General features: G+C 33.3%; 1 protein-coding gene across 1 annotated transcript in view; it reads left to right on the top strand.

The window, feature by feature from the left end:
- The window catches only part of LOC115220327 (tigger transposable element-derived protein 1-like), a 91624-nt gene that overhangs the window by 557 nt on the left and 68567 nt on the right, over positions 1 to 22500 (top strand). Inside the window, exons 1-3 of the mRNA XM_029790427.1 lie at positions 1 to 235; positions 13730 to 13745; positions 14442 to 14597. The exon at positions 1 to 235 is cut by the window's left edge and continues 557 nt beyond it. Coding sequence (XP_029646287.1) covers positions 1 to 235; positions 13730 to 13745; positions 14442 to 14597 — 407 coding nt within the window. The remainder of the gene's footprint in view (positions 236 to 13729; positions 13746 to 14441; positions 14598 to 22500) is intronic.

The raw sequence follows: 22500 nt of genomic DNA, 5'->3' as shown, positions 1-22500 counted from the left end.
CCCCCCACCGAACATCACGTCTTTTCTACAGCCAATGGATCAGGGAATAATTGCTATCTTTAAGCGTTACTATATGAAGCATACGCTGCAACAAGTAATAGCTGCAACTGATCTTGATGAATCCATCACACTTCAGGACTTTTGGAAGAGTTACGATATCTACAAGGCTGTAAAGAACATAGCAGTGACATGGAATGATGTACGGAGCACGGCTATGAATGGGGTTTCAAATAAGGTTTGCCCGCAATTTGTGAATGAATTTAAGGGGTTTAATAATGTTGACATCAACAAAACATTGGTGATTAAGAGCAAAGAACTGGAAATGAATTTGGAGAAGGAGGAAGATGTGGATTTCAAGATTTATTTGAAAAGACAAGCAGCCCCTAACGAACGAGGATTTGATAGAGCTTCACGAGAAACAAAATAAAGAAGACGATGAAGTCGAACCTTATCCACGTTACTTTACCATTAAGAATATGCAGCAACCATTTGCATATATGGAAAAAGGTCTTTCTATTTTCGAGGATTTGGATCCAAATGATCAACGCTTTTACAAGAATATGGGAGCTTGTTACGAACCTTTTGCTCTGTATAATGTAATCCTTTCTTCAACCATATATATATATATATATATATATATATGAAATTCAAACTACGATGAACTTTAGCAAACAAACGAAGTTTGCTTTAGAAGTGTTGAAATGACTTAGAAAGTTAAAGAAGTGATTTCAAATTCTCAAACGCAGGATAATGCTAATAACATAGCCTGAACAGGATAGGTTACCCCTATTTTGCAGAAAAAAGTGTTGGCGGCTGCCGACACATTTTTTCTGCAAAATAGAGGTAGCTTATCCTCTTCAGGCTATATATATATATATATATATATATGTATGTATATGTATATATATATATATGTATATATATATATATATGTATATATATATATATATATATATATATATATATATATATTATATATATATATACATATATATATATATAAACATATATATCAATGCGAATATTACTACTAATAGTTTATAATTGTGTCAGTGGTTAGCCAGCATAAAAATCATAAGAGTAAAACTATTAATTCATAAAATAGGGGTCACAAAAACTCAAAACCAATTTTCACTTCTACACAATGGCGAATTCGAGGGAGCAAGGAAAATGTATAACCTAACTTACCATTAACGAAAACAATGGTAAATGAAATTTCAGACGTAGTCAGGTCACGTGATATCTAATTTTGTGAATTCTCACTTAGTTCATCATCAATGAGTATTTCTGACCAAGGGTTAAATACACACGTCTCAACCATTTCCGTACCGATCATTTTTAAAGCAGTGGCAAATTTAAAAGACCATCAAATAAATTTAAAATTATAGAACTATATAAGAATATTCACATTAATAATAATATCAGCGGTTAGTGTGCGTAAAACCCATGAGGGTTACAATTATTACTTAATAATGAAGGATACAAGGGTAGTATCAACAATGCTAAAAATAGGAGTCAAAACGACTCAAACGTACAGTTTTCACTTGTATACACGGGTGAATTCGAAGGAACAAGGAAAATATAAAAACCCAACTTACAATTAACGAATAAAACCGCCGCATTCAAAAGGTTCAGTACGCACAGAGTTGAGACGAATATATCTAGTAATACTCACTGATGATGAACTAAGGGATAATTCGCAGGGCTAGAAATCACGTGATATGACTACGTCTGAAATTTCATTTACACCTTTTTTCGTTAAAGATAAGTGGATTTTTTTATATTTTGCTCGATGTTTACAAGTGAAAACTATAGTTTTGAATCATTTTGACTACTATTTTTAGCATAGCTTGTACTACCCTAGTACCCTTCAATATATATATATATATATAGATATATATATATATATGTATGCATGTATATATATATATATATATATATATATACATATACATATGTGTATGTATATATATATATATACATATATATGTAGGTCCCGGGTTGATTCGGGGTTAACCACAGTAAATAAGGTACTCAATACATTGCAGAGTAAAATTAATTTATTATATAGAAGGAGCTTCTACAGGACTAGAACTGTTTCATTCAAGAGAAATCTTCAGGAAGCTCTGAAGCTCTGCATGAGCTTCCTGAAGATTTCTCTTGAATGAAACAGTTCTAGTCCTGTAGAAGCTCCTTCTATATAATAAATATATACATATATATATATATATAAATGCGTATGCATTTATTCTATTACTCTTTTGCCGAACTGCTAAGTAACGGGGACATAAACACACCAGCATCGGTTGTCAAGCAATGCTAGGGGGACAAACACAGACACACAAACACACACACGCATATATATATATATACATATATATACATATATATAATATATATATATTATATATATATAGTATATATGTATATACTACATATATATATATATATATATATATATATATATATATATATATATATATAATATATATATATATACATATATACATATATTTATAGTATTAGAATTCGTGTTATCTGACCTGTATCTGCTACCATTGGCTAAACGCAGACATGAGTTCGATCTTCTGGCAAAAGAAGATCGTACACATGTGTGCGTGAAACTAATGGTAGCATGTATAGACGGAAATTATGAATTCTATTACTAATAGTTTCCCGTGAGAGTGAATACTTATGTGTTGACATATATATTCTATTCAGACATAAATGTGTGTGTTTGTGCGTGTGTGTGTATCAACAGATTATTATTACAGTAACTATTCTGTTGACTTTGACACTATTGCAACCGTAGAAAGTGACATTAAGAATTGAACAGAAAAATTAACTGAACGAGTAGAAACTGTTTCCAACCCAACGTGTCAGCCCATAATGTTCAGTCTATGAAGGTTGTTTGAATGTCAGTAGAAAAAAAATTGAATTGAATATATGTTATGGTGTTTCAAAAATGTCTTGTACAAACTTATATGATTGAAAATATATCCCTTGATGTTAGAATTTGTTATAATTGTTAATTGGCCAGAAAGCCGTACAAAATTGTAATCAGTCAATGGTAAAATTAACATTATATATCATATTGGTAGAAAATTTGATTTCCCTAATTTCAAAATAACAAAAACGAAATATAAAATATAGACAAAAGAGAAAAACGAAAACCATACACATTTCCCCTCAATCAATAATCATGTTCATTAATTCAGGTTTAAAATTACAAGTTTTATTAGTTTCTTTTATTTTATGACAGTGTTTGTAGAATTCTGATAAGGTAACCTTTTTGAGAAGCAAATTTATTTATATATTAATAGATGTGATTTTTATAAAACTTTTTATGGCAATTTTTATAGAGGAGATTTAATATACTTTGAATACCCATTATATCTTAAGAATTTATCTATTATGCACACTCGTGTAAAAACCAATTGGAAATTCGTATAAAAGTAAATAAAATATACACATTCAAAATGCATACATAAATGTTAATTGAATTAATTTAAAAGTCACTTTTCTTTATGAATAGTGTCTATGTTGCAACATTACAACATGTTAATCGATAGAATGCAAAAGAAAAATAATAAAATTGTATAAAGTTGTATAAATTTCGAAAACTATATTTAATAAATCTTTTAACCTACATGGTACTGGGTCAACCCTAACTATTTAGACTTCACTATAATAATTCTTTGGCATTTCTGCTAAATATCTCCTTATTGAATTTAACCTGATCAGAGCAACCGAATAAGATATGATTCAAGAGATAATGATAAAGTTTAAAAGTTGAATACATTTGTGGCATTATATTTGATTAATTTGTTTACTAACATGGTATTGGATCAACAGTAAAAATTGTTCAAACTTCACCAGAATATTTATTTGGTATTTTTGCCAAATATCACTCTACTGTGTTCAACACGAACAGAACAAAATGTATGAGAAAGGGTTCTTCAGCACTTATATTGTCATAATATCTATCCAGTCATATGTGTGTGTGAGTGTGTGTCATATATACACACACACACACACACACACACACATATATATATATATATATATATATATATATATATATATATATATATATATAATATATATAAATGTGTGGGGCGGTTTTGTGGGTACATACATACATATATATATAGTCGCGATTGTGTAGTAAGAAGTTTGCTTCCCAACTACATGGTTCTGGGTTCAATCCCACTGCGTGAAACCTTGTTCGAGTGTTTTCTACTATTGTTTTGGGCCGACCAAACCTTTTGAGTGGATTTGGTAGACAGAAATTGAAAATGGCCAGCTGAATGTGTGTGTGTCTTTGTCCCCTACCATCGCTTGACAGCCGATATTTGTGTGTTTGCGTCTCCTTTAACCTAGCGGCTCGGCATAAGAGACTGATAGCATAACTAGCTGCCTGACAAAGTATAAGTCCTAGGGTCGATTGCATGGTAGAATTCAAATGACTAAAACAAGTAAAGGTATAAAAGAATATATATATTGTTAATCCTATTGCTGAATATTTGCCACGCACAAATATTTTGGGCGGTGGCAATGGATATACGAAGGTTGTCTGTAATGTTCGTAGTCTGAACAACATGGAATGTGACCACATGCACTTCCTTTTTCAATATAGTTCCCTTTGCAGTCCACACATTTCTTCTATCGTTGTTGCAGTGCTTGGGTCCCACTGGTTAGGAAGCTTTTATTTAATCCTGTTGGTCAAAAAAGTCAGCGCCTGCAGATATGAATTCATATAATGAAAAGGTTTTTGTTGATTTGTAGTATCTGCTCTCCCTATATATTCACAACTGAATTATGTTCAGAGCAACATGACTCAAATAACACAGTGAATATAGTAGAAATACAGTTTATAAAGAATCTTAAATATTAGTAATATGGAAATTAATTTATCAGAACACAATACAATTATTGTCCTATGCGTATCTATCGGGCTGTGTACTGATTCGCAGATGTTTCAGTTTTAATGAAGGCTCGGTTGATAAGTAAACTTCATTGACCTATAAAGATATAAATTACGTTTCGTTTTTTCCTTCTTTTTGAGTGGATTGGTATTAGCACAAGCTAAGCGTATCCATGTTCCTGGAACGAAAATTGATTAGTAATTGAAGCTGAAGTAATCAGTGTTTAAATGATATTATTACTGAAATTAATCTACTGTAAAAGATTTATGTATAATTTGATTAATAACATTTTCAACATGTGATTAGTATCTTGTTCCCACTAAGGCTTGTAAATTGTCCATTGTAAATAAACCTCTAAATATTGTTTCAAATTCCGCCATGTACGTTTATACTTATATTTATTTAAATTAAATTAACTAAATGCTAAACATTACAAATATCAATAAATACTACGTTCGTCGAATCACTGGAGTCCTCCGATTAAATAAAAAGATATTAAAACTGAAGAAGTACCAATCGTTCAATATTTGGCATATTACATAGGCTCAAACATTTAGTTCCCCTGTGTGTAACATTCGGTAATGTAGACAACTATATTCGACATACCTTTTGTTATGAACACTACATAATTAAATGGCAAATTCTGCTCTACTTCTGTTCGTAAAATTAGTGTGAAGCGTTTGGTTTCTGTTTGAAAGAGCCTACAATTTTATCTCATTTTAAATAACCACATCCTCTTAAATGCACATGCTTCTACGTCCTGCGTAAGTTGCATTACATGACCTCGTAGAAATAAATTTAACTATCACAAGGAAAGCCAGTATTCATATCTAATATGGTACAAATTGCAGACTGTTAAACACGAGACTCTTTATGAATGAAGTGACAAGTTATCGGTAAAGTAAAAAAAAAAAACCTCTGATGAAGGGGATTCAAACCATAGCGAGCATGTTTGCTATTCAAATAAATATATCCCCAATATATTTTCTTATATTCAAATATCCTTTCTTTAACACGGATGATTTCTTTCCTAACGACAACAGCATGAGATTGAAAGAAAGTCTGTTATATCAAATGACTGCATTAATGTGCTCTAGTAAGCTTCTGTGATACAGACTGTATTAATGCGCTGTATATGAATGACATCAACACATCTGTAATATACCTCTACCTGAGACCTGTGAGCAATTTCTATATTAGCGTATGCATTTATTCTATTTCTCTTTTACTCTTTTACTTGCTTCAGTCATCTGACTGCGGCCATGCTGGAGCACCGCCTTTAATCGAGCAACTCAACCCCGGGACTTATTCTTTGTAAGCCCAGTACTTATTCTATCGGTCTCTTTTGCCGAACCTCTAAGGAACGGAGACATAAACACGCCAGCATCGGTTGTCAAGCAATGCTAGGAGGACAAATACAGACACACAAACACACACACGCATATATACATATATATATATATACATATATACGACGGGCTTCTTTCAGTTTCCGTCTACCAAATCCACTCACAGGACTTTGGTCGGCCCGAGGCTATAGTAGAAGACACTTGCCCAAGGTGCCACGCAGTGGGACTGAACCCGGAACCATGTGGTTGGTAAACAAGCTACTTTATTTTCGGCCGATTGTGTCCATAGGGTCAAAAAAGCTTTCGACCCCTCCCAATCAGCCGCAGGCAACATTTTAACACTCAGCAACTTGGTATTGCTACCACCCAGACCCCGGCGGATAGAGTCCTCTATCCACTCAGGCTCAACTCCGGGTGGTAGGCCACATATCCAAGCTTTTGATAGCTTTTTCCCATATAATATAGCAAAAATAATATTTCTTTGCCATCAAGGGGCTGGCTTGCGAAGTCGCAAGCTTCTTGTGAGGAGTCAAATAGCAACCAAACCGTTGCATATTTCACTCTCCGTGAGATGAATTTAACGGCTGGCATGTAGTCCGCCAGCTCGTTCAAAATTGTGGCCTGCAGGAAGACGGCTATGGTGTCGAGCGACTTCGAATAAGTCCTCAACACCACGGTCTTCCTTTCCAGCTCTTTTAAATATTACTTACTACACAGCCACTCCTGCGCCTCTATTCTTTGTAATTTGAATTAGTCGATCTTTAATTAGAATCACATGTCCAGGAGAGGTACAACATTTTAGCAGGGAAAGCAGTATAACTAGATTCTTGCTATTCTGTGGTCTTTCCATACCATGTCCAATATCACGTGAATGTTAAACATTCATCTTTCGACATAATGCCATCATCGTCTCAGATAGAATCCAAGAGGAATCGAGCATTGAGAATGATGGGAAAATCAGGGCGAATAGTAAATCAACGAAAATAATCTACTTATTCATGGAAACTGAAAAATTAACGGAAAAATCTAGTTGTTCATAGAAACTATGTGAAATTCGAGTCCATGTTTATCAAAATGTTTGCATTTGTATAGCTGTATATAATCTGCATTCGATGTAACTTAGTTCATGTGGACAAATTAATCCTCTGTCAGAAACATATCACATTTTGTAGAGTAAATTTCTTTGCAAATAATTTTGTTTTAGATCCTCCAATTTTAGTGCTGAAGTATACGCAACGAAATATCTTGCTAGGAATATTCTAAAAGTATTTGAGACATAAGTAATTTGTTTTTGTTTAAAATGTGAAGTACCAGTGAAATATTCAAAATTTTGGTAATGTGATATTCTAAAGAAACAAAATGTCAACCAAGAGGAAGATAATCATCAATTCTTCATCGCAATTCTTCACGGAGTTAAAGTATATTTTCGTATGTCCTTGGCAGGAAAACAATGTTCTGTTCAATAACAAAAACCTCGTATAAATATATCACATAGTGAGAAAAAGTAATTAAACTTAAAAGGTCAGTTCCTCCTTTAAGTCGTGTAATTAATTTCAACAAAGTATAAGAACAACAGAAGTATGACTCTGTTGAAGAGGTATAAATAAGTAAGAACTTGTAAAAACTACCACCATTCACGTACAGGTCGTTGATATGTGCCATTAGTTTGATGGGAAAATGTGTCTGCATAGTTGAATAATCACAGGTCAATGTGTCACTTTGATTTATTGTTTCTCGTACTTCTGAACTAAACATGGTCCTCTTCATCAAATATACCATTTCCGTCCTACTTACGAAACTGAAAACAAACATTGCTTTACCCTAAATCACTAATAAATGTTGAAGGCCAGACATATATTTGCCCTTGCATTTAATTTGATTGATTTGTACTCTGAACTTTTAGGCCAACGGCGACTTCATAAAGGTGTAGGTAAAGTGTGCATTTAAAGTTTCAAACCCGTTAATTAGTAGGTCATTCTTATATAATCTCTCAATTTCTATAGTAAAATGAATTTGTTTTTTTTTTAAGTTTACAGTAAATTAAACTCTATAATATTGAAATCGGAAATAATACATATATACAAGCATGCAGGTGCGCACACATATATATATATTAATATATATATATATATATATATATATATATATATAAAATATTATTAGAGACAAAAAACCACTATTAAGGAAACTTAATCAATACATAAAATTTTAATAAATAGTCAAAAAGACTGCCACTACAATGTTTCTTGTCTTGATCGACAATCTTCAGGTGGACTTCCAATAAGTCAGTTTCAATAGTGTTTTGTCTCTAATAATATTTTATAATATTTTACTATAAAATTGGATTTAATCCTAAATCTGATTTTTCCCTGTAAATTTGGATTTATTCCCTAAATTTATTTATATATATATATATATATATATAAACATATATATATATATATATATATATATATATATATATTATATATATATATACATACATACATATAATATATACGTCTGTATGTATGTGTGGTGTGCATATGTGCGTGTATATATTCATATATATATGTATGTATGTATATACGTTTGTATGTATATGTATATAAATTTATACACATATACATATGCATATGAATATATATATATACATACATACATATACGCTTGTATGTATGAGTGCGTGCATATGTGCGTGTATATATTCATATATATATATATATGTATATATGTATATACTTTTGTTTGTATATGTATATAAATTTATACACATATACATATGCATATGAAGATATATAATATATATATATATATATAATATATATATATATATATTATATATATATATATATATATATATATATATATATATCAATTAACAAAATGAGATAAAAATCAAGGCTGTGAAACATTTTAGGACATTTATAATGTGGACGTCTTACAGCTGTTTCCATGATATTTTGTATATTCCTTCATCGGAGGCGATGCGAAAAAATGTTAACGCAATAGTTATTCTAGAAAACGTATATGTATACCATTCTGCTTAAATAATGGAACTGCAGGCACAATATCCCTGCATATCCCACGTTTGTTTTCATTCCTCCACTTCACTCTCTATTTTAATCTTCTCTAGAAAAACTATTGTGTAACCATTTTCTCGCACCGACTCCGATGAAAGAATATATAAAATATCCCGGAAACAGCTGTAACTCATTCTATTTATAAATATTCTGAAATCTTTCCCAGCCTTGGATTTTTATCTCATTCTGTTAATTTTTTACATATATGCATGCTAATATATGACCTCCGTTGGCCTCCCCATTTGCATAATCACCAAGCTTAACTATAATCTGTCCATACCACTTTCTCAGTATTACCTAACACCTTTGGGTCTTCTTGACACCATTACCTCTCATAACATATATATATATATATATATATACCTTTATCTGGAATGTCAATGTGTATGTTCCTTTCGTTACCAGTCAAGTCGCATGTGGTCTACAAAAGCATCCCACGCAAACAGATACTAAATGTGATTTTGCCTAAATCTAAATCATTCTAAAGTTTTTAATATTACTAAGTTTATTTTATAAAAGTGACCCCACGTGAAGAACGAGGCTGTATTTGCATAATGGTTTGGTATTGCATAACTGCTCGAACATGTAGACCACGATTCGTGGGTGGTTATTGTCATATGATATTCTTTCATATACCTTGCAATTATATTCTAATTTGGGTTACGTCTCCTAAATATGCTTCCTATACTCAAACACATCAATGATGAACTTGTGTGTAAATGTTAGATTTTTCCTACTACATTAGATATAAAACTGACTTTTGAGTGATGGTAATATAAGGGAAATTTCTATTTCAATATGGTAATTAATAAAATATCATTGGTGACTGGACTCTGTATCGAATATGTGTATACTGGTTAGACATAAATTTCTTCAGCTCATAATAAACATGAAACCACATTTCGTACACTTAATCCCATACGATGTGCATTCGATCTTGGGAACCACTGTCCACTTTGTAGGGTTGCAAGCTCACTTTCAGACGCACACGACTAATATCTTCGGTCTGACATAACTTTATAGGTATGCGTACACAAGGTGACGTACTTGTTTATCGTTAGGTATATATATAATATATATATATATATATATATATATATATATATATATATATATATATATTATATATATATATATATTCACAGAGTGAATGCACAAAGAATTAGGAGCACCTGCATAATGAAGGGGTTCAGAAGACTGGACAGGGTGTGTGAATAGAGAAAAGATAGAGAAAACACTTTTAGCATTTTCTATCGTGACTTTTTTTTCCAAATATATTATATATATATAATATATATGTATATTATATATATATATATATATATATATATATATATATATATTATATTTATATATATATATATATATATATAATATATATATATACATATACATATATATTGTCTATATAAAGATCTATCTATCGGCCGATCAATACTTATATAATGCATAAATATATGTATAGATATATATATATTCATACATACGCGCACACACACATGCGCGCACACACGCATACGCAGACACACATATATGCCACAATTATTATATTTAAAGACCAAAATAGATATCTTTCTCAGAGGCTGTGATTGATGTGTTGTGCTATACATATGGTTGCTAATAAGGTGTATCAATATGCCATAGGATAGTACGAATTCAATTCGTTCCAACAACCTGTCTCATCACTTTAAAGCTGAACCATAAAACTTCCGTTTGTAAACATCTAAAAGTTTTCTGAATTGCAACAGTGTGTCGCAGTCTATTCAATGTATGGCAAATTGATATCAGATGATGGTGATCATTCAGCACTTTCGAAAGCCATTCACCGTAGAAAATATATGTATGAATGTACGCATGTGGTGTGCGTTGTATTTGCGTCTATATCTATCTATCTATACATACATATATATATATAGTATGTATATACATATATATACATATATATATATATGTATATAATATATATAATATATATATATATATATATAAAATATGTATATATATATACGTATATATATATGTATATATATATGTATATATATATGTATATATATGTATATATATATATGTATATATATATGTATATATATATATGTATATCTATATATATATATATATATATATATATATATATTATTATTATAAGTATACGTACATGTATGTATATACACATGAATCTATCTATCTATCCATATATATATATAATATATATATATATATATATATATATATATATATATTCTATATGATATATGTAGGTAAATGATCTTGATGTGATATGTTATCAATTTCAAGTGATTAACTTTTTGGCTGTGTATCAAACCATATCATTTACTTTATTGTCATCGACACTGCATTTAAGTAAAATGTTTCCATGCTTCACTTCCTAATGCGATGCTTGTTTACTGTTATCAGAAATACTTACAATGGATTTCGTCGGAATTTGGTGCTCTGGGAGAAATAATGTTTTGTACTCACTACATTTAATTTACAAATATACGAGAAGAATAAAAAAAAAACGAAACTTTTAAAGTGTTTTATATATGTGTAAAAATACAATTGAAGGTATGTTGAAGTCAATAGACCGCCGGGTAAACAAGTGAAAAGACGCCGGTTCATATCAACTAACCAGCTTTTCAAATATTTATTCACGGACACACGTTAAGCTATCTACTTACCGTAGATAACTAATTTTCAATATGTACATTTAAGCTGGCGGTGGTTTTGCTGTAAGTTTTAAACAGCGGTATTATTGTTTAAACAATATATCATTAGGTAACTCTTTTTCGGTGCTATCGATATCCGTGTAGAAAAAAAAAATTAATATGTTCTTACAAATTGCTTCATCCCTTTATATAACTTTGTATTGCGTTTTATAAATACAAGCGAACAAACGAAAAACGTTAGAACAAAAATAGTTTCGTTCAACTTTTGTCATAACTCATAAACGACAACGATTGTGTGAACTTTTGACATATAATATATAATAAGTACAATGATTAAATGGCAAAAAGTGCCACAAATATGATATATAGAAACCATAAGAATTGTTTTTCCTTCAACAGCAGTTGCATTCAAACAGATATTATTTTATTACGTAATTCTGTTTCATTTAAAATATCCATGAAACTTTTTCTTGTACATGAAATGAATCATCGGCTTTGTCTAACAGGGTTTAAATTTACAAATATCAAGGGGAAATGGTTTTGAGTGACTTATCGAATAACGAACAAGTAAAAATAAATTTATTGCGTTAAGTTATAATTTTTTCCAATACTTGTACGGGTAGTTAGTAGAAAAATAAAAGTGACAAACTATATAGAAGCCACAGGAATTTCCCTTCACAATAGATAGATAACTATTACTATTGGTAGACTTATATTGTGATTATACTGCAATAAATATATGCATTTAAAGGTAATAATAAGTCATAGTATCATCCATGAAAATTCTGTAGAGGTTCAGTAAATGAGATTATATGTAGTTTTAAAATTTACGATGCCAAAGCAATCAGAGAACATTTATATGGTTACTGAATGTGCAAAATATAGCAGATAAGTTCTCCTTTAAATTACAGTTTTTCGTTGAGAGAGAAAGGATTGGCTGGTTAATGTTGTCTAACATGATTAACCAAAGACATCAAGCATATTTTGGATAGACATTACATATTCGATGCATTTTCGTTGAAAATAAGACCATAACTGAAATGCATTTGATGACAACTCCGTCCTGTTAGATTTGACAGAGGAGCACAAGTCAATGCTAATCATTACTAATTTAACAAGTTATCAACAAATGCACTACAAAACACACATATGTTAACTCACATAAATTACAGCAAAGCAGTTATTTACAAGCGATATATTAAGATATCACCGATATTTGAGAGTCAATTTTAAATAAGTGACATTGTTTATATCTGACAACAGGAAATATTTACCTGCTACTATACATGCACATAATAATTAAATATCATATGGTCGTCAGATATGAGCAGATGGCTTCCTGAATGAATCAGGTGAACATATACAATATATAATATACTCAACTCAAGGAAGGCTTCACTATGCCACACAATAATTTCACAATAAATATAAACATAATTCAGAAACGAAAAAATGCCATGACTAAAATAAATACCACATACATATACACAGACACACACGCAGAAACACGCAGATAGACAGAAAGGCACACACACACAGACAAATACATATACAGGGGTTGGACAAAATAATGGAAATGCCTAATATCATAGCATCATAATTTTGAAATATCTATAAAACGGTCAAAAGCGTGTTTCTTTTTATGTTTTTTTATTTGCTAAGTGCCGCTTTATTTACTAAGTGCTGCTTAGTATGTTTTGCTTAAAATTGTTGTTTCTTTTCAGATATCATCAGAAGAAAGTAATCAAAATTGATTAAAATGATAAATCTATCGGACTTTCAAAGAGGTCAAATTGTTGGTGCTCGTATGGCAGGCGCTAGCGTAACGAAAACAGCCGAAATGTTTGGTGTATCGAAAATAATGAAAACCTTTGGGAAAGAGGGAAAAACCTGCTCGTTGAAACAAAACTCTGGGAGAAAACCCAAACTTTCAGAGAGGGATTCTCGGACTTTTACGCGAATTGTTAGAAAGGATCACATAAGTGCAGCTCCCAAAATTCCTGCAAAGCTTAATGTCCACCTCGAGAACCCAGTTTCCACAAAAATCATTCGTCGCAAGCTGCACAAGGCCGGATTTCATGGGAGGGCTGCAATCGAAAAACTGCTTCTCTCAAAAACAAACGTTGCAAAGCATTTAGAATGGATTAAAATCCTACAGAATCGGTCCCCAGAGCAGTGGAAGAATGTTATTTTCTCTTTACAAGTCATCCTTTACCTTATTTCCGACTACCAGCCTAGTATACAAGTGGAGAGAACCACAAGAAGCACTTAACCCAGATTGCCATCTTCCAACTGTTAAACATGGAGGCGGATCTGTGATGATGTGCGGGGCTATATCTTGGAATACCGCCGGCCCAATGGTTTCCCTTCATGGCGGAATTAACAGTGAAGATTACTTAAACATTTTGTCTGATAAAATTCATCCTATATTTGCAGAACTGTTTCCGGAGGGAATCACAAACATTCATGATGATAGTGCACCAATTCACGTAGCTAAAGTTGTCACTGAATGGTACGAGGAACATTCTAGTGAATTTGAACATTTTATCTGGCCACCGCAGATAAAATATCGTGTGCATTTTAGAAAAACAAGTAAGGAGCCTATATTAACTGAAGAATGGAGAAAAATTCCTTTGGAAAAATTTCAAAGTTTGTACGAGTCCATAAACTGTACGAATTCAAGCTGTAATTACTGCCAAATGCGGTCCTACCCCATATTAAAAAACTTGATTTGAAATTTTAAGCTGTTTCATTATTTGGTCCAACCACTGTAAATATATATATATAATATATATATATATATATATGTATGTATATATATATTATATAATATATATATATATATATATATATATATAATATATATATAATATATACATATATATATATATATATATATATATATATATGTATATATAATATATATATGTATTATATATATATATGTATATATATATATATAGTATATATATATGTATATAATATGTATGTATGTATGTAGTATGTATATATAACCATCTATCTATCTATTTATATCTATCCATATATGTATATAAATTTAAATAATGAGGCTAAAAAATTGAATGTTCATTTAATTAACATTAATTTAGACCCGTGGCCTAGCATATTGAAAAATTCTGAAGATTCAGAAAAATTATATTACATACATATAAGAGGGATCAACCACTAAGTGGACATCCAATATACTTGCGGACATTTACGTATTTAATTACTTAAGTGGTAACAATAAAACCTGCTAATGACTAATCAATATATTTTGTATCTTTTCATTTGTCTTGCTCGCTTACCTTGTGGCGTTTGCTGAATTTTCTTGAGAACAATCTTTTCTTAGTGCTCAGACTTTATTGGGTCTACTTCTAGCATATTCGATGTCCACGTAATGGTCATCCCTTTTATATATATGTAGTTAAATTTTTCTGAATCTCTAGATTTTTTTTCAATATGCTAGGCCACTGGTTTAAATTGATGCTAATCAAATCAACATTCAAGTTTTTACTTTATTATCTAAATTTAAATAGCCATGTTCTCTAACCGGCATTATTCACTGCCGAGAATTATTTTCTGTATAGATATTTCCGGTTTTTAGCGCGCCAAATCGAAGACTTTTGAAATTTATCCCCAAATGTAATTGGGAAAGCTATATACATGTTCATTCTCGTGTGCATGTCTCGTGTCTAGTTCTGCAAATTATATTTTTCAAAACGGTCACAATGATGAACTTCGGACATTTACATAAATAATTATGTAAGTGGTAATAATGAAACCAGGTATATGACTAATCATTATAATTTGTATCCTTTCATTTGTCTTGCTCGGTTACGTTGTGTCGTTTGCTGAATATTCTTGAGAACAAACTTTTTTAGTGGTCAGACCATATGGGGTCTACTTCTATCATATTGGATGTCCACTTAGTGGTCATCCCTTTTACACACACACTCACACACACACACACATACACACACCACACACACACACACACACACACACCCACATATATATATATATATATAATTATGTGAAATAGAAAGATGAATAATCTTGTAGTAGATTAATCAAAAGTTAACGATACCTTAGTAGCAAAAATCAAAGCAGTAAACAGCAACGGTTGGAGGTACAACCATCTGGCGTTGCAACCGTGCGTTGGTGCGGATAATTGAAATTAAAACATTATTGGTGAATTGAAGAAATGGAGCTGAACGCAGATTGAACAGAAATCGTTTTATTCATTCTACACGTGTTTCGAAAGACACAAATTACCAAAATCCGATTGAATAATGGGACCATATTGTGTCTTTCTCTTCAGGAGAAAAAAGGAAATCCGTTGGAAAAACAAAAACAGAACAGAGGCGGAGCAAAACAAATCGACTATGCTCCTAAGAGCCCATGGCGAAACTGTTTATCAGTGTATGTTGAGAACCGGTGGCTGAAGAATTCAACGGGTCAGCATCGGTCAATCTGTGGGTGAGGGTGTATAGATGTTCTTTGTGACCGAGAAAATAAGTTTGAAATTAAGGAATATTGGATGTTTTATAAGGGGCGAGAAAAAATCTACTCAGAGACGTGGGTGTGTATACTGTTCTATATATGTGTGTGTTGCGTAGGGTAGTAGAAAACATTTTTTGTGTACGGGGTGCGTTTCATCGTTCGGCTGTCAGTGGCTACTGCCGTGAGAACCGTGGGTGGCAGAAAGAAAAAAAAAATATATATATATTATGTTTTATGTGTGTGTGGTTCATCTAAGCCTGCCTTGTCAAGGAAACCCCCGATGTGAAAAACCAAGCCCCGTTGTCCCACAGGAGTAATTCCCTTGCAGTGGTTAATCGTAGATATCTTAAAGGCTATTTCAGAATTTGTTACAAAGGGCTATGGGTGCCGGTATTATTTATAAACGCTATTTAAAAGCCAGATAAGTGTAACGCCGCCAATGGGGCATCGAAAAGCCGACTGTAAGAGCCCGTTTACCATCCGGCCTCTGGCAAAAAAAAAATAGGAAGAGTCGGAGACACAAAGGTTGCACTGTCTTCTGCCCCTATCAAATGGGAGGGCCACCGACAAAATTGACCATTCCAGCCTATAGCTTAAGTTCGTATCCTTCAGTCGCCATATTAGCTACTGAGTCCCGTGGTCTGGCGCTTGTTCATGTCCCGAAAAGTTGCGTAATGGTTGGAGATACGCAAAGACAATCTTGAGGATGATGCCCCTACATAAGTGAAGACATCTGAGTCCGTGTAAACCTTGCATTGGTAGACGGCGTTTTGATCTTGGAGTTCGCCGACGTTAATCTATTCTGCTACGATTAGTTTCTGAAATTAGAACTGCGTTCCTGCACTATATTCGTTCCGAGACCTGCAGCCGCTTACTACTCTATTTTCCACTACGTCACTATTAACTATAGGAATAACCCCTGATTCTCCACTATCTATCAGAGTGCTGTCATTGCTACTGCCCGTGGTGCTGCTATTGCGGGAAATGATGCTGCTGGGGATGCTATTGGGGCTCTCTACCCTACTCCCATTGTTACCGTCAACCACAACACCCCTATTATAACTATACCCTAGTGGTAACCCTGGCTGGAGCTGAGATTATGTGTCACTGTACTGGCTCTCATATCATTATTACTACTATAATTATCCTACTGAGCATTAAACCGGGAGCGGAAGAGGCTGTGCCTCCGGAAAAAGGTGATAGGGTCTTAGTAAGTAGCCTATTTATTATGGAGGCGATTATCTGGCGAAGGTTTTAGTGTTGGAGAAAGCTATCCTACTTTATGCGAGTTACCGTGGAGTAATATTTGGAATTTCTGGGGAAGTTATTGGCGATGCTTGTCTAAACATGAGGGGGGGAGGTTAGTTCTAATCTGCTTACCAAAGGGGATTCAAAACCATATATGCTATTCTATCAGTGTGATGGGTCGGGACGCCCAGCTCTCGCATTCGGGTGGGTGATGATTCTCGATGAATAACGGGTCTTGGGTTAGTGTAAGACCTCCCGGACCGATAATTATCCTTGTTCGCTAATTAAATGCGGGAGCGACTACCCCGGCATCCGCCGCGCTCCGTCCTTACTTAAAATGTTAATGTTATTATATACGCCCTATCCTGATGAACGAATGATGGCATCGGAAGGGCCGGATCATATAAATTACCTTCTGCCTATAACCGGCCTTGGATGTTTAGTGCGGCGTTATAAAATTCCGCTTTCTGTATAAAAATATCGGCACTGGCGGACAAGCCAGACAATCTTAGAGAGATGTTTTTAACCAAATTGTCTGTTACGGTTTTGGCATGATTTGAGAAGACACTGACATACTTCAAATTAGTGTAAGGGCAGTATGAGTCGCTATTAAGGTTAAGTGTACGTCTAGGAAATTAGCCTTGGTGAGTTCATTATCAAAAACTATACACCTGCCCATTCTATTAAAAACCTAGCTAACCGCTCTTAGTTTTCTGCACTTTTGTTCGTGGTGTTTTGCAAGGTAACAGACAATCGTCACGATACAGGCCGCCCGCGATCTCCGGAATTGGTCGGACAATTCGTAGATAGAGAATATATTCCGACCAAATCGGCTATCTGCGCACTATCCGAAACTACCCATAGGCACATCAAATTCATGGGAGTATCTTTACGGATCCCAAACTTATTATCAAACTTAATAAACGATTTCCTGGCAACTAAAATGATATTATTCCTCTGGTGAGGCCAGCCTTGTTGTGAGCATGCCAGAGGGCCTTATTTAGCACACTAGGGTAATCGAGGGGTAGAGAGCTGGCGATATCAAACTGAATGAACCTAGTTACGGTCTTATTGGGGATGGAAGAGAACCACTTCACTACCTGCGAGGAGTGGCCCAGAGGCTGAGCTTCAGCTTGTTTACTAAACTGGGGATATATTTATCTAAATGTACTTACTGATTATCCCGATATCAGATCTAGCAGGGCATATGAGTCTTAGCGCTGGTGGTGTGTGGAAGTTAGGTTATGGTCCTTCACTATAATCTGGTTGCTTGGGGCTAAGCGGCTGAGTTCTCATCTGAATTCGGTGTTTAAATATTATTTCCTTAATTTCCAAGTTTACCTTCCTCAGGAAAACCAATTGGAGTACCCTGAGGAGTGAAGGTAAACTTGGAAATTAAGGAAATAATATTTAAACACCGAATTCAAATGAGAACTCAGCCGCTTAGCCCCAAGCAACCCAGATTTATAGTGAAGGACCATAAACCTAACTTTTTTATTTAGAATGGCCGAATCATTTGATCAGAAGTATTAATTTGTAGACGCCTTCATTTATAAGCATCCGGAAAACATAACTATGTGGATATTATATCCATTCATGTACTGACGTGTATATATACTTAGCTTCAATATATACACAGATAACCTTATCAGTAGTCGAGAACAAGTAGAAATGTTATATATGAAGGCGGCGAGCTGGCAGAAACGTTAAGCATGCCGGGCGAAATGCGTAGCCGTATTTCGTCTGCCGTAATGTTCTGAGTTCAAATTCCGCCGATGTCGATTTGCCTTTCATCCTTTCGGGGTCGATAAATTAAGTACCAGTTACGCACTGGAGTCGATATAATCGACTTAATCCGTCTGTCTGTCCTTGTTTGTGCCTCTGTATTTAGCCCCTTGTGGGTAGTAAAGAAATCGGTATTTCATCTGCCGCTATGTTCTGAGTTCAAATTCCGCCGATGTCGACTTTGCCTTTCGTCCTATCGGGGTTGATAAATTAAGTACCTGTTACTCACTGGGGTCGATGTAATCGACTCAATTCCCTTGTCTGTCCTTGTTTGTCCTCTCTATGTTTAACCCCTTGTGGGCAATAAAGAAATAAGAAGTGTTATATGCGAAATGAAATGACAATTAGCGAAGCGGTGGTCAGCAGTGTATATATATGTCCCAAATTTGCTGTCGTTAAAGATTTGGCAAATCCAAACGAAGTACTGTCTTCTTGTTTTTGAAAGAGTTGAAGTTGATTAACAGAAATAGGGTGTTGAAAACGGAGGTTGGTATAGTGGAGGTGCAGGTGGGGAGGAGGTTCACGTTGAAGAGAAATTCAATCCTCAGTGGACGAGTATATTGTAACAATGCGCTTGACTAGCTGATGCCTTCACATTTACGCATAGTATGTGCAATACAATTTGGTTACGCATCACATTAAAAGAAAATATCGCATCAGGTTAGAGTTAATATAAAATGTTTACCGATGGAATCCATAGTGGGATTCAGCGCTGTGGATGTCAGCGCTGATTAGAAGTAAAGTAAAAGAAAAATCAAAGAAATAAGAAGAGTAAGTTTGTCAGAAAATCCAGACGATACTCACCTCAGCGATATTTATGTGTAAGTGACGTACATCTAGAATAACTATTTTATAACTGCGGCAGTGATACTCTTACGCACACAAAAATGTTAAAGCAACAAATGTCAGAGAAATGTAAAACTAATTGAACAAAGAACGACAATTACTTGACGAAAATGTTTTCTCCTACCAATGCATTTATTCCCCAATATTTCAATGTCGTATGGGGTAATGGTCATCCTACTTTTATAAGTGATGTTTGTTACAATCTCTGCCTAGATCCAACTGACATGTACCTGGTTTCCGTTGTGTCTGAGATGAAATTTCCTCTCATTTGTAACATGATTATGTCCACTCCCTCAGAAGTTATTCAAACCTATTCACTTGTAAACACCAACATTTTTAACGTCACATCAATTTAGAATTCTTGTCATTGGACTGAATAGAAGATGTGCCACCATTTGAAGCATTTTAGGCTATTATATGGATTCCAAGAAATGCTGTATACGAAATCCTTGAAACTGTGTAAGACTGGTGACATTGATATTAAACAAGAAGAATTGTTAGTTGAAGTGTCATTAAAAAGAGAAAAGGTTTTAATTTAAATTCTATCGGATTGAATCAATAGGAATATTTGGGAAAGGATTTGTATGTTAGGTAGAATAAAATTGAAAACGTATCAAGTAAGTATAGGCGGAGGTAGCAACAAAGATTGCAACAGAGATAGCAACAGAGATAGTTGCTAATGAAGAGAATATTTCCATGGGCCATTGTATTATCGATAAAACAGTTATAGGTAGAAGAAATCAATGGACCAAGAATTTACTCCCTGGCACAACATGCTGGCTGGCAGAAGATTTAAACCAACGAATTTGTGATCCGGAACCCAGAAATCTAAGTATTTGTGCCACATGATGTACAGACATATATACATAAATAAACGCATACAGAAAGACAGTGAGACTGAGAGACATATAGGTAGCTAGATAGATATTTAGATATGTAAGCATATTATATATATATATATATATACTGTTGTGTCTGGGGAGAGTCATTTTCTTTTTGTGCCTTATAATGTAAGGGACACAACGGAATATGCTTCAACACACGAACTCATATAAATAATCTTGCAAACCAAATCCCAAAACGAAATATATGTGTATATATATATATATATTATATATATATATATGAAAATACAAGTCAAGATAGAAAATGCTAAAATAATTTTATAAAGAACATCTCAGTACCGGTTTCGGTCATTTTAAGACCTGTTCAACTGTAACGATTAAATAATTAAATTTAGAAAAATTAAAAGAAAAGTTTCTTTAAAGGAATATTTGTATAGTCTTCAACTTGTTTGCACTCTGTCTCTGTCTCTCTTGTGTGTTCGAGGTCGTTGTGAATTCTTGGCAGGGTAGAAGAAGAAGAAGGATGATGAGGAGAAGGGGTGGAAAATTTGGGATTGCCTTGATTGTCGTATTTTGAATGGTCAGTTGCAGTTCAATTCAGGAGAATATTTCTATTGAAAGGTTTGTTTATAGAATTTGCGTAGGTATTATACTAAAAAGCATTAGTGATAAAGTTAAGACGTAGAAGGTGGAGCAGAAGAAGAAGAAGAAGAAGAAGAAGAAGAAGAAGAAGAAGAAGAAGATGATGATGATGACGATGTTGATGATGATGAAGAAGAAGAAGAAGAAGAAGATGATGATGATGGTGATAATGACGACGACAATGATGATGATAATAATGATGATGATGAAGAAGGGGAGAATATGAATGAGTGAATGAGTGGAAGTAGTGAGGTGTTGTATGACTTGATGTTGGCACGTTATTTCTATCTTGACTTGATTTTTTCATATAGATCAACTCGTGTGTTCCTTTTCACCCTTATACATACATATATATATATATATATATATATATATATATATATATATATATATATTATATTATATAAATTATATATATATTATATACATACACACACACATATATACCATTTTGATGCAACGGGACTAGAACTCAATATATAGGTATATGCATATTCTCATTAATATTTAGCAGAATAACAGAGTAAGACGAGGTTGAGATTTTGGTGCGTTGGCACTTAGATAAGTGCCAACGCACGAAACTATCGCACCTTGAGTCACTATGTTAATTCTGCTAAATCTTA

Source organism: Octopus sinensis, linkage group LG16 (assembly GCF_006345805.1).
Source record: "Octopus sinensis linkage group LG16, ASM634580v1, whole genome shotgun sequence".
Lineage (NCBI taxonomy): Eukaryota > Metazoa > Mollusca > Cephalopoda > Octopoda > Octopodidae > Octopus > Octopus sinensis.
This window is presented reverse-complemented; position numbering and strand designations above follow the sequence as displayed.